Source organism: Mus caroli, unplaced genomic scaffold (assembly GCF_978045245.1).
Source record: "Mus caroli unplaced genomic scaffold, Mus_caroli_1 scaffold_2, whole genome shotgun sequence".
NCBI lineage: Eukaryota > Metazoa > Chordata > Mammalia > Rodentia > Muridae > Mus > Mus caroli.
The window spans coordinates 71,468,387-71,483,254 of record NW_028227257.1 but is presented as its reverse complement, the minus strand read 5'-3'; the positions used below and the strand labels follow the sequence as shown (position 1 = coordinate 71,483,254).

The 14,868-nt window shown below is 37.2% G+C and overlaps 1 protein-coding gene across 5 annotated transcripts in view; it reads right to left on the bottom strand.

The window, feature by feature from the left end:
* The window catches only part of Mettl15 (methyltransferase 15, mitochondrial 12S rRNA N4-cytidine), a 206,569-nt gene that overhangs the window by 103,029 nt on the left and 88,672 nt on the right, over positions 1–14,868 (bottom strand). For all 5 annotated transcript variants that reach the window (XM_029473757.2, XM_029473755.2, XM_029473761.2 and 2 more), the window contains exon 3: positions 7,177–7,313. In XM_029473757.2, the coding sequence (XP_029329617.1) occupies positions 7,177–7,313 (137 nt within the window). The remainder of the gene's footprint in view (positions 1–7,176; positions 7,314–14,868) is intronic.

Sequence of the window (14,868 nt, the reverse complement as noted above, 5' to 3'; positions counted from 1 at the left end):
TTGGTTAGGGGGTTCCCCACTTATAGGAATGTGAGGGACTGCTTTGGGGAGAGTGGGTGATCTCAAAACCCTAAAAATCCCAACTCTGGCATAGGGGACAACTGTTAAGTGCTGCATAAAATGGAGCATTTCACTCTTCCAAGACTACATGTAGTGGGCAGAATTATTATGTAGTTAGAGGGGGCAAGGCAGAAGGGAGCAGGTGGCTGTAATTTTAAGTAAAGAACTATGAAGTTACACCCAGTTCTAAGAGTGAGTGCCTTGATCTTGTGGTGGCTGTTGTGAGCAATATCAAATGTTTGTTTCAATATAGTAAGAGCTATGTCATATCTACAGTGTATATGTAAATGCTATAGTAAATTAATTTTAAAAAGTAAGTCAGAAAAAATACAGTGATATAATTTATTGGAGTCATACTTGAAATTGTAAAAAAAAAAAAATCTCTGAGATTGATCAGGGTGCTCTAAGTAAGTTTGAGAGTGAAATAAGCTAGGACCACAGGATTGTGTTTCAGTTCTAGATGTTAGAAAGTGCAAGTTGTAGCCATTATCAGGCCAGTTACTAATAAGGACATATTCTCTGTTCAGAGGAGCCACTTACTATGTGATATACAGTAAAAGAGGCAAAGATGAAGGTTGCGATCTTAAAGAAGTTGGACAGGAACTTTCCTCCAACTTTTTTTTCTTTTTTTTAAAATTAGATATTTTCTTTATATACATTTCAAATGCTATCCTGAAAGTTCCCTATACCCTCCCTCTGCCCTGCTCCCCTACCTACCCACTCCCACTTCTTGGCCCTGGCATTCCCCTGTATTGGGGCATATAAAGTTTGCAATATCAAGGGGCCTCTCTTCCCAGTGATGGCCGACTAGGCCATCTTCTGATACATATGTAGCTAGAGATACGAGCTCTGGGGGTACTGGTTAGTTCATATTGTTGTTCCACCTATAGGGTTGCAGACCCTTCAGCTCCTTCAGTGCTTTTTCTAGCTTCTCCATTGGGGGCCCTGTGTTCCATCTTATAGCTGACTGTGAGCATCCACTTCTGTATTTGCCAGGCACTGGCATAGCCTCATACAAGACAGCTATAACAGGGTCCCTTCAGCAAAATCTTTCTGGCATTGTGCATAGTGTCTTGGTTTGATGGCTGATTATGAGATGGATCCCTGGGTGGGTAGTCTCTGGATAGTTCATCCTTTCGTTTTAGCTCCAAACTTTGTCTCTGTAACTCCTTACATGGGTATTTTGTTCCCTATTCTAAGGAGGAATGATGTCTTCCCATTGGTCTTCCCTCTCCTTGATTTTCTTGTGTTTTGCAAATTGTATCTTGGGTGTTCTATGTTTCTGGGCTAATATCCACTTATCAGTGAGTGCATATCTAATGACTTCTTTTGTGATTGGGTTACCTCACTAAGGATGATATTCTCCAGATACATCCATTTGTCCAAGAATTTCATAAATTCATTGTTTTTAATTGCTGAGTAGATCCAGCAATACCTCTCCTGGGCATAGACCCAGAAGTTCCAACTGGTAAGGACACATGCTCCACTATGTTCATAGCAGCCTTATTTATAATAGCCAGAAGCTGGAAAGAACCCAGATGTTCCTCAACAGAGGAATGGATACAGAAAATGTGGTACATTTACACAATGGAGTACTACTCCTTCAAGTTTTTTAAGAGCACTAATCCTATTCAAATGGCTCTGCTCTCATGACTTAATCACCTCAAAAAGGATCATATAGATGGCCAGGGATGACTTGAAGCTTAAAAGCACTGTTGCTCTTCCAAAAGATCTGTATTTGAGTCCAACATCTAACATGGTGGCTCACAAATATCTGCATCACCAGTTTCAGGGGATCCAACACCTTCTTCTTGAGTACTAGGCACACACACAGTGCACAGACACACAGGTAAAACACTCTTTTTTTTTTTAAATCTCATCTCTTAACAATATTCTGTGCAACATAAATAAGAGGGGCACAAATATTTAAGAACAAAAGAAAGATGAAAAAAATATCTTAATTTAAGAAGGAAAATTAATCCAGGGCAAATAGATTTGCCTGGAATCCCTGAAAGCTAGAATGACATCAGGCAGGAGCAAGGCATGAGTAGAGGTCTTCACTGAAGACTGTGACCCATCAGTGTCAATTCACTTCACTTAGCTTCTGCACTCCTATAGTGCTGTGCAGACTGATATTTACTATGCAGACAGAAGCCATCTCTGAAGGAAATTACGTAAACATGATATAAGTGTGTTGTCTTCTAGAGATAGACATCACTATGAAAAAAGATAAAAGAAGGTAAGATGGCAAATGGAAACAATATAGAACACACTGGATAAATTGAAGATGTGGATTAACCTGGAAAATTAGAAAAAGAATTTCATTTTATGTACATAGATACGGAAAAGTCCTGAGTGTATCTATCACCAATTCTCTAAGATATTAAAACTGCACTTGAGAAACAAAGTTAAATACTTCTTGTGTGATACACAATAAGTGTTTTGAGTATAGTAGCGACATTAGATCTTGCTTCTTTCTTTGATATCCTATCCCACTCTGAACCATGTGTCCTTTCCTCATAGCATCTCTATTTCACTTTTACTTATTTCAAAGTTCACAAAACAGTATGAAACAGATTAAGGAATGGCAGTGTTCAAGGCAAACAAATTCTCTAGGCAAACTAGCCTTTCCAAGCAAATGGATAATAGAGCTTGTCCTTCTACAACCTTAATAATCACTAGATATCAAAAGTATAATAAGCATTGTTTTTCTAAGCTCTGAGATAGTTTCTTGGAATATGAACATGTATTAGATACAGCTTATGTCTTAACTGAACAGGACTAGAAAATGTGTATACTTTCCTGTCTCAGTACTGAGCACCCAGTCTGGCTTGAATATATCCATGCCTTGTACAGGCTGACAGGACATGGCTTATCAAGTCTCAGATTCCTGGCCACTTTAACATTATTAGACATAGATTAGATCTCATACAGGAACTTAAATCCAATAAAAACGTGGTTGGATACCCCGAACATCTGTGACACTATTGCACTAGTATATCTTTCAGGGATATCACTGCTGTAGGTTGCAGGATTTATACCTGCAAATATTGATGTTATGGTTCCCTTTATCCTCAGGTAGTATGCAGGATTCGTTCTAGTACCATGAAGGCTATTAAGTAGGTGTAAAGCGTCAGTATTGTGTTCAACAATAGGGCCTTTTCATCGTGTTGTAGAAAGCAACAGATTGTGTTGGCAAAAGCCTTTGATGTTTGGGGGACACCATGGGACAGCTTTGTCCAATGACTCAACATGGTTTAATTAATTTCTGGTACTAGACGTTTTACTTGGTGGCACAGAATGTCTAGACTAGGCATTATTATATTATCCCTATTATATTGTTATTCAATTTAGATTCTCTTATTTTATGTATATATTTTAGGAATCTATTCTAGAATATTGGGTTTCTATACAGTTTTTCAAATGCCCCATAGTGTAAATTAATTAACTTTCACGATAGTTTATCCAGTATGAAATTATTTTTGTGTGTGTGTGAAAATAAAATCACTGGGGGTGGAGAGATGGCTCAGTGGTTAAGAGCACTGACTGCTTTTCTAGAGGTCCTGAGTTCAATTTCCAGCAAACACATGGTGGCTCACAACCATCTGTAATGGAATCTGCTGTCCTCTTTTGGTGTGGCTGAAGACAGTTACAGTGTACTCATATAAATAAAATAAATAAACCTTTAAAAAAAAGAGAAAAGAAAATCACTGAACTCTAATTTAAAAATCCAATGCCTTGAAAAATATGCTTATTTCATAAACATGTATTGTCCAAAAGAGTTTTCAAAAAAATTTCCAAATTCTGAGAGCTGTAAAGAAATTAATACATGTAGCTTCTGTCTGAGCATACATTGTAAAGCAAAATAGATGAGAATCAGATAATTTCATAAATATTTTAACTATAGTTATGATCATGACTATTAATAAGTACGGTGTGTTCTAAGGTAATACAATATCAGTATTACTCTGCTCTAGAACATCTGTGATGATTTCCAAAGGAAATGAATTCCAGCCATGACCAGATGAATATTATCTTGGTAAAGGAAGGAATGATGTTAGAATAATGTTGATAAGTAGTGAGAACAGAATATACAGAGATTCTTAACAGCAAAGCAAATAGCACATTGAAAAGACCTATATTAAATAAGTCATCAGAACAGACAGAAAAGAAGAGACACACTAATGAGTTAAATCATGGATGACCCTGTTCAAGATTTTGAACTTTAGAGCAATGAAAAGGTTCCAAAGTATTTAAATCAGGGAACTATTTTAATAATATTTACATTTTATTGAAACTGTGTATGCTTTGTAAAGCTAATGGAGGAAAAAATTAGAAAGGATTCAGAACTGTTACAAGTTTAGGAATTATCATTGTCTGGCAGATATTATCAAGGATGATGGTTAAACTTACCAACTGAATGTTACTGAGAACTATGAAATTTAGTGAAGCACATCTGGGTACAGTGTATTAACTAATGGGAAAAAAGCTGTCCTGAATGTAGGGAGCCCCATCCTATAGTGCAGGACCAGATGGAATATCAAAGGAAGGGGTTTTTTACATAGTGTAGGCTTTTCTTTTTCTGCTTCCTGGCAACCATAATCTGAGCTGTAATATGAAACCAGATGCTCCTGTCTTGGCTTTGCTAGAGAACATAAATTATTTCTAGACATTGTCATTTGATCGAAACTATCCAAGAAGAAGCCTGAAGGCACGAATTGAAAATTTGCCTTTGTTTTTTTTTTTCTTCTTTCACAAATTTAACAACTATTGAATATTAGTACCTTAACAAAAAGAGAATGTAAATATCAAATACCTATGGAAAAATAATTTATAGTGGATAATTTTGAATAGGTTATATCATATAGATAAATTCTCTAATTACAAGGCTATGGGGGAAACTTTAAATTACTGAAAGCAATAAATGCCTGCCTTTCAAATATATGCTTTAAAATTATAATCCAATAATGGAATGGCATAATTTTTGTTTCCCGCTTCAATCATTTCTATAATTATTGAACTTCATATATGAAACACACATTGTTCCACAAGGTATTAAAAGGAATCCTATAAGCTTTTAAATTACTTTCAACATCTATCTTCCAGTAAGCCACCCTAAACTGAGTGCCCTGCTGCTCCACTTTAAATGTGTTTCCTCAGCTGCGTCTGCAGAGTTACTGGGAACGTCTAGCTTTCTAACAGCAGTAATCTAAGATACCATCTTTTCTGAAGGAGCTAAAACTGCCTACCAGAAAACTCACCAATCACATCAACTGTTTAGTTTTCACAGATAATGCTGGTTTCTAACTTAGTTTTGACAAACTGGAGAATATGAAAATTTTTAGAAGTGTAAAGTGTTTTAAAATGAGAGCAACATAACTCTGTGAAGATAAGTAACTATAGTTATTCCTTCAAACGATGTTCATGTTGAAATGACAATCTATTTTGTTGTGTGATTTAACACAAATTGTGATTATTTGTTTCAAGAAGAGAATATGTCATTCCATTAAACCAAACATCCAAACACACAGTATTCCTAGAAATGACTTCTCTCAAATTTTTATCACTTCTATATGTGTACTGTGACACTCAATCACACATATATAAAAATGAATAAATGTAAATGAAAATTATTTCCCTTATATTCTTTTAATTTGGATGCTTTAAAAAATAACTAGCTGAATAATATTTCTTTGAAACATTAATATGTCTAACACATAGTTTCCACATCTACAAGTGGAAGATATTCTGCTTCACAAAATAAAATATACACAAAACAAATACAGATATGTTACATTGACAAAACAGAGAATGGTTCATGTGGTTGAAACACATTCTCCTATTATTTTTAGAAGAAACTGGAAACTGAGATCAACCAATGGACTTTCAGAGGAAGTACATTCCTCACAATTTCCTGGAGACCGGGGATCTTCCTCTTTAGATCTGCAGAGCCTGTTAGCAGAAGCAGTGGGAAGCACTACCCACCTGGCCACAGCATGTGTCTATTCTTAGACTCTGGATAAACTTCCCATGCCATACTATGTTGTTTTGACAAATATACCATTTTATTGTTCGGTAGCTGCAACTAATAACAAGTTGACATAAAGTCATATTCCAGTCAGTTTTCCTTATTCCAGGTGCTGAGCATGAGAGAATAAAACTCCCTGTTCCTGAAAATAGTACTTAAACATAGAAACAGTCACTTAAGCTCCAGGACACTTTCTCTTCCAAAATAATTTCTTAAAGGGTGAATGTTCCTTAAGCTGTGTGTGTGTGTGTGTGTGTGCGTGTGTGTGTGTGTGTGTTTATGCACACATGCATGCTTGTTCAAGTGAGTGTACATGCCATGGTATATATGGGGAGATTAGAGAGAGTTCTTTGGACAACTTGTGGAAGTTCTTTCTGTCCTTCCATCATGGGGGGGTTGAACTCACTTAGGTGCTGAGCCACCCCTGTGGTCCTATTTATTTATTTTTTAAAGGTGGCAGAGTGAGAGCCAATGAGTTCTAGCAAAATGATAAATCACTAAGTATGTGGATTTCAGAAAGAATTCAGAAAATACAGGTACATTATTGTGAGATACATATAAACACTATAAGAGCTCATACTATACTCTTTTAAACATATAGAAAGTAAGTACTAAATTTTTTTATTGTATTGAGTTGTGTAATATTTTGAAAAGCTCACTTCATATGTTGCCCAGGAAGCCTTGCGTTTCTGGGCTCAAGATTAAGTTAAACCGGCTTCAGCTTGGTGAGCCAAACATGCTAGATGCTAACATTGCTGAATACAGCTAACAACAGTGATAGCCTGACGATATGTCAACTGTCAAAATATTTTTGTTGAAAATTTACACATATCGTTAATCTTGTATACTGAAGTAATTTTATTGTATTATGATTCTACAGATTTAGAAAAAATACAGGCATTAATATCATTGCTTTAAGAGTCACTGAAAACATTCTTCACATTAGTTCTTTCTTTTGTAGGTGTGGGTATGAACAGTAAAATAGCCAGTAAGAAAAAACAGACCAGCATTCAAGGGGAAGTGAATTTCAGGGAGGTAGAGCAAACATGGTAAACCTAAGCACAAGTATTACATGGAGTATTACTTACGGGTACAGTCCTGAAAGCTGCTCAGCTATCGCATAAGCCACTGGGTCCCGGTCTAAGGCATAGACCTTAACATCTGGTTCCTTCTGCAGAATGGCTCTTGTGTGTCCTCCTGAACCAAATGTCATATCTAGAAAAACCTTACCAACATAGAAAAAGAAAATTTCTCTTTACCATGTACGTAACATTTTTTCAACTACTTAAATTTATAGAAGGAAAAAATTATACAGATAGAAACAAACAAAAAATAGTATTGGTTGCCTTATTTTTTTTTTCAGGATTGAGACTTGGATTTATTTTGAGGTATAAATACACACACACACACACACACTAAAAACAAAAAAAAACTGCTTACAATAAGCAGCAAAAAATACATAGCATACACTAGAAAAACAAGACACATTGCTATTTCATCATGAGGTCAAATTGTCACATTGCTATGATATTTCTGTGCTTCATAGCTAACAGAAAGCTAAATTATTTCTAAAACTTTTCATTGTTAGAGATGGCTTAAAATTGGTGTATCTCCATCAAGACAATCATCCATCCTGACCAAGTAGATTTCATTCCAGGGATGCAGGGATGGTTTAATATATGGAAATCCATCAACGTAATCTACTATATAAACAAACTCAATAACAAAAACCACATGATCATCTCGTTAGATGTGAAGAAATCATTTGACTAAATCCAACACCCATTCATGATAAAAGTCTTGGAAAGATCAGGAATTCAAGGCCCATACCTAAACATGATAAAAGCAATCTACAGCAAACCAGTAGCCAACATCAAAGTAAATGGTGAGAAGCTGGAAGCAATCTCACTAAAATCTGGGACTAGACAAGGCTTCCCACTTTCTCCCTACCTATTCAACATAGTACTTGAAGTCCTATCCAGAGCAATTTGACAATAAAAGGAGATAAGGGGATACAAATTGGAAAGGAAGAAGTCAAAATATCACTTTTTGAAGATGATATGATAATATATATAAGTGACCCTAAGAATTCCACCAGAGAACTCCTAATCCTGATAAACAGCTTCAGTGAAGTAGGTGGATATAAAATTAAGTCAAACAAGTCAATGGCCTTTCTGTACATGAAGGATAAACAGGCTGAGAAAGAAATTAGGGAAACAACACCCTTCTCAATAGTCAAAAATTATATACTTTGGTGTGACTCTAAGGAATTGAAAGATCTGTATGATATGAACTTCAAGTCTCTGAAGAAAGAAATTATAGAAGAACTCAGAAGATGGAAAGATCTCCCATGCTCATGGATTGGCAGGATCAACATTGTAAAAATGGCTATCTTGCCAAAAGCAATCTACAGATTCAATGCAATTCCCATCAAAATTCCAACTCAATTCTTCAACGAATTAGAAAGAGCAATCTGCAAATTCATCTGGAATAACAAAAAACCTAGGATAGCAAAAACTCTTCTCAAGGATAAAAGAACCTCTGCTGGAATCACCATGCCTGACCTAAAGCTGTACTACAGAACAATTGTGATAAAAACTGCATGGTACTGGTATAGTGACAGACAAATAGACCAATGGAATAGAATTGAAGACCCAGAAATGAACCCACACACCTATGGTCACTTGATCTTTGACAGGTGATCTAAAACCATCCAGTGGAAAAAAGACAGCATTTTCAACAAATGGTGCTGGCACAACTGGCAATTATCATGTAGAAGAATGCGAATTGATCCATTCCTATCTCCTTATACTAAGGTCAAATGTAAGTGGATCAAGGAACTCCACATAAAATCAGAGACAGTGAAACTTATAGAGGAGAACGTAGGGAAAATCCTCGAAGATATGGGCACAGGGGAAAAATTCCTGAATAGAACAGCAATGGCTTGTGCTGTAAGACCGAGAATCGACAAATGGGACCTCATAAAACTGCAAAGCATCTGTAAGGCAAAAGACAGTGTCAATAAGACAAAAAGGCCACCAACATATTGTAAAGGATCTTTACCTATCCTAAATCAGATAGGGGACTAATATCCAATATATACAAAGAACTCAAAAAGGTAGACTCCAGAAAATCAAATAACCCCATTAAAAATGGGGCTCAGAGCTAAACAAAGAATTCTCACCTGAGGAATATGGAATGAATGAGAAGCACCTGAAAAAATGTTCAGCATCTTAATCATCAGGGAAATGCAAATCAAAACAACCCTGAGATTCCACCTCACACCAGTCAGAATGGCTAAGATCAAAAATTCAGGTGACAGCAGATGCTGGCAAGGATGTGGAGAAAGAGGAACACTCCTCCATTTTGGGTGGGATTGCAAGCTTGTACAACCACTCTGGAAATCACTCTGGCAGTTTTTCAGAAAATTGGACATAGTACTATCGGAGGATCCTACAATACCTCTCCTGGGCATAAGATGTTCCTTCCAGTAAGAAGGACACATGCTCCACTATGTTCATAGCAGCCTTATTTATAATAGCCAGAAGCTGGAAAGAACACAGATGCCCCTTAACAGAGGAATGGATACAGAAAATGTGGTACATTTACAGAATGGAGTACTACTCAGCTATTAAAAATAATGAATTTATGAAATACCTAGGGAAATGGTTGGACCTGGAGGGCATCATCCTGAGTGAGGTAACACAATCACAAAAGAACTCACATGATATGTACTCACTGATAAGTGGATATTAGCCCAGAAACTTAGAATACCCAAGATACAAGATACAATGTGCAAAACACCTGAAACTCAAAAAGAACAAAGACCAAAGTGTTTACACTTTGCCCCTTCTTAAAATTGGGAACAAAACACCCATGGAAGGAGTTACAGAAACAAAGTTTGGAACTGAGACGAAAGGATGGGCCATCTAGAGACTGCCATACACAGGGATCCATCCCATAATCAGCCTCCAAACGCTGACACTATTGCATACACCAGCAAGATTTTGCTGAAAGGACCCTGATATAGCTGTCTCTTGTGAGGCTATGCTGGTGCCTGGCAAACACAGAAGTAGATGCTCACAGTCAGCTATTGGATGGAACACAGGTCCCCCAATGGAGGAGCTAGAGAAAGTACCCAAGGAGCTAAAGGGGTCTGCAACCCTATAGGTGGAACAACATTATGAACTAACCAGTACACCCCCACCCCCCCAGAGCTCGTGTCTCTAGTTGCACATGTATCAGAAGATGGCCTAGTAGGCCATCATTGGGAAGAGTGGTCCCTTCGTCTTGCAACCTTTATATGCCTCAGTACAGGGGAATGCCAGGGCCAAGAAGTGGGAGTGGGTGGGTAGGGGAGTGGGTGGGGGGGGGTCTGGGGGACTTTTGGGATAGCATTGGAAATGTAAATGAAGAAAATACCTAATTAAAAAAATAAATTGGAAAAAAAATGATGTATCTAAGTTTATAATGATTTTATTTAACTACTTTAAATAGTTATGAAGGTAGGAATAAGGGATGCTCCTAGAAACAGCCATAGAACAAATATACATACATACATGTGTATGTATGTGTGTATCATATGAAAAAGAAAAAATTAGCAAACAGAAGACCAAAAAAAAAAGTGAAAGGCTTTTTATGTCTAAACACCTGAGACAAAGAATATTCTTGTCGTGAAATTTAATGTACATGTTTAAAATAGGTATGTATGTTTCTAAAAAACTACCAATGCAACAAAATTCAATAATCTTTAATTTTTTCCAGTATTTAAAAGTAAGAAGGATAAAAGATATAGGAAATATTATACAGACTGAGCAGATTCTATTTATTTATATATATATGTATATAATGGCAATTAATGAATTAAAGAAATCTTTAAATTTGAAAGACAACAAGGAGCAGTATATGGGATGTTTTGGAGGGAGAAAAGAGAAGAGGGGAATTATTTAATTATAGTCTAATTTTTTTAATTTTTAATTATTTTATTTACTTATTTACATTCCAGTCATTCCCCCCTTCCCCTGTCCCCTGTCACCTGTCCCCTCTTCCCCAGTTCCTTATCCCATTCTTCCTCCCCTTGCCTCTTTACCAGGCATCTCCCTTCCCTGAGTCCTCAAGTCTCTCCAAGATTAAGCACATCTCCCACTGTAGCCAGACCAGGCAGACCTCTGCTGTATATGCACCAGGGGCCTCAGACCAGCCCCTGTATGCTCCTGGTTGGTGGCTCAGTCTCTGGGAGCTCCCTGGGGTCTGGGTTAATTGAGATTGCTGGTCTTCCTATAGGGTCCCTCTCCGCTTCAGCTTCTTTAGTCCTTCCCCTAATTCAATAACAGGAGACCCAGCTTCAGTTCAATGTTTGGGTGGAAGTATATGCAACTGTCTCAGTCAGCTGCTGGTAGGGCCTCTCAGAGGACAGCCATGCCAAGATTAAGCTTCCCTTTGTAAGCACATCATAGCAACAGGCCTTGGTGTTAGCCATGAGATGGATCACAAGTTGGGCTGGTCATTGGACCATCTTTCCCTCAGTCTATTCTCCATTTCTGTCACTGCCAGTTCTTTTAGACAGGAACAATTATGGGTCAGAAATGTTGACTGTTGGCTAGTAACTCCATCCCAACCACTTGAGGCCCTGCCTATCTGTTGGAGGTGGACTCTTTCAGTTCTCTCTACCCAATGGTGGGCATTTTAGCTAAGGTCACCCCCTCTGAGTCCTGAGGGTCTCTCACTTCCCAATCTCTGGTACTTTCTATAAGGGTTCCCCACCCCTGCCTCCCACCCCCTGAGGCTGCTCATTTACATTCATTCTCCTGACTCTCTGGGCTTCATCCTGTCCCCCAGAACCCCACACTCTACTTGATCCTGTTCCCCTTTTCCCTTGCCACTCCCCTTTCTCATCCAGGTCCCTCTCTCCCTCTGCCTCCTATGATTATTTTCTTCCTTCTTCTAAGTAAGAATGAAACATCTTTACTTGGGCCTTTCTGCTTGTTATGCCTCTTCCGGTCTGTTGGTGGTATCCTCAGTATTCTGTATTTTTGGCTAATATCCACTTATTACTAAGTATATACCATGCATGTCTGTTTGAGTGTGAGTTGCCTCACTTGAGATGATATCTTTTAGTTCCATCCATTTGCCTGTAAAATTTCATAATGTCCTCGTTTTTAATAGCTGAATAGTATTCCTTTGTGTAAATGAAACACTTTTTCTATATCCATTCTTTGGTTGAGGGACATCTGGGTTGTTTCCAGCTTCTGGCTATTACAAATAAGGTTGATATGAACATGGTAGAGTACATGTCCTTGTGATATGGTGGAGCATCTTTTGGGCCAAGAGTGGTATAGCTGGATCTTCAGGTAGAACTATTTAAAATTTTCTGAGGAACTGCCAGATTGACTTCCAGAGTGATTGTACCACTTTGCAAACTCACCAACAATGGAGGAGTGCTACTCTTTTACCTCATCCTGCTGAGCATCTGCTGTCACTTGAGTTTTTGATCTTAGCCATTCTAATTGGTATGAGGTGGAATCTCGGGTCCTTTTGATTTGCACTTCTCTGATTACTAAGGATTTTGAACATTTCTTTAAGTGCTTCTCAGCCATTTGAAATTCTTCAGTTGTGAATTCTCTGTTTAACTCTATACCCTATTTTTTTCATTGGGTTGTTTGGGTGTTTGGAGGTTAATTTCTTGAGTTATCTAATTTGGATATGAGCCCTCTATTGGATATAAGGTTAGTGATGATTTTTTCCCAATCTGTAGGTTGCCGATTTGTCTTTTTGCCTTACAGAAGCTTTTCAGTTTCATGAAGTCCCACTTATCAATTCTTGATTTTAGAGTCTGAGCCACTGGTGTTTTGTTCAGGAAAATGCCCCCACCCCACCCCTGCCACTGTGCTAATGAGTTTGAGGCTCTTTCCTACTTTGTCTTCTATTAGATTCAGTGCATCTGGTTTTATGTTGAGGTTCTTCATCCACTTGGATTTGCGCTTTGTGCGAGATGTCAAATATGGACCTATTTTCATTCTCCTACATATAGAACACCAATTAGGCCAGAATCATTTATTGAAGATGCTTTCTTTTTTTCTACTGTTTGTTTTTGATTTCTTTGCCAAAGATCAGGTTCATAGGTATGTGGATTTACTTTTGGGTCTTGGATTTTATTCCAGTGATCGACATGTCTGTCACTGCGCCAATACTATGCAGTTTTTATCACTATTGCTTTGTAGTACAGCTTAAAGTCAGGGATGGTAATTTTCCCAAGAAATCTTTTATTGTTGAGAATTATTTTGACTATCCTGGGTTTTTGGTTTTCCACATGAAGTTGAGAATTGTTCTTTCTACATCTGTGAGGAATGGTGTTAGAATTGTGATGGAGATTGTGTTGAATCTGAAGATTGCCTTTGGTAAGATGGCCATTTTCATTATTTAATCCCATCTATTCCACCTTCTAAGGTCTTCCTTGATTTCCTATTTTTAGGGATTGGAAGTTTTTGTCATACAGATCTTTTATTTGCTTGGTAAGAGTTATACCAAGATATTTTATACTATTTGTGGCTATTTTGAAGGGTGATATTTCCCTAATTTCTTTCTTGGCCCGTATATCATTTATATAAAGAAAAGCTACTGAATTGTTTGAGTTAATTTTATATCCTGCCACTTTGCTGAAGTTGTTTTTCAGCTGTAGGAGTTCTCTGGTGGAATTTTTGGGGTCACTTATGTATACTATCATATCATCTGTAAATAGTCATACTTCGACTTCTAGAAAATGCCATTCTGTTCTACCTAACAATATTATTTCTCATCCAAACCATGACTCTTTGGAGAGTGAATAATTTGCCAATAATGATTTTGCCAGGATAGAATAATACATTAGGATTCATATCTTTATATGGATTATTCTAGATATACAATGTAGGAACTAGACCTCAATCCTCTTAATTATTTTATTTGGCCACATTATAGACATATATGTAAAATTACAGTTGTACAAGATATCATCAAGTTGTTGATGATCTGGACCATAAGAAACATGTGCACAAATTATCTGGCTAAGGCTGATTTGGAAGTTAGGGCAGTTTCTAAGCAATCTCACAAAGTCCTACGTTTAACCCAATGGGCTGTTTTCATAAGCTCCCTGGGAATATAAAATTAAGACAGTCATAATAGTAGATACAATGAGAAATAGCCTAGGATTATCAACCAGACTTAAAACATGTTTAAGTATACATGTTAAAACTTTATATACAAAGTTCACAAGAAGAAAAATTCCTGAAATGGATTAAAGTGTGTCTCCTCCTTGAACATTAAAACCTATTTTATCTGGCGGAAGTCTTCTCACTAAGTAGAAAGAGGAATGCCATAAAACGGAAAGAATTGCAAGCCTGGTAAAAATTTACAACATTGCCAACATTTTTTGTTTTTACTTATGCATTTTTATGTGATATGTATACCATCAGTCTTCTATATAATGTCTCTACAAGAGTGTGTGTGTGTGTGTGTGTGTGTGTGTGTGTGCTAGGTTTCATGTGATTTCAGGGGCTTTGAGTTCAGGTTCTCACACATAGTCTTTTCCTCAGGGCCAACAGAAAAAAAATTTTTCAGAACTTAAACTTATACTGTCAGCATCAGCACATAAGCATGGCTATATATTTTCCACCCCTTTAAACAATAATTTTACATTTTAAGAATTACATGTGTAGAGGGGCTTAAGAGATGGCTCGGTGGTCAAGGGTACTAGTTCCTCTTCAAGTGGATCCAGGTTCAGTTCCCAGCACCCACATGACAGC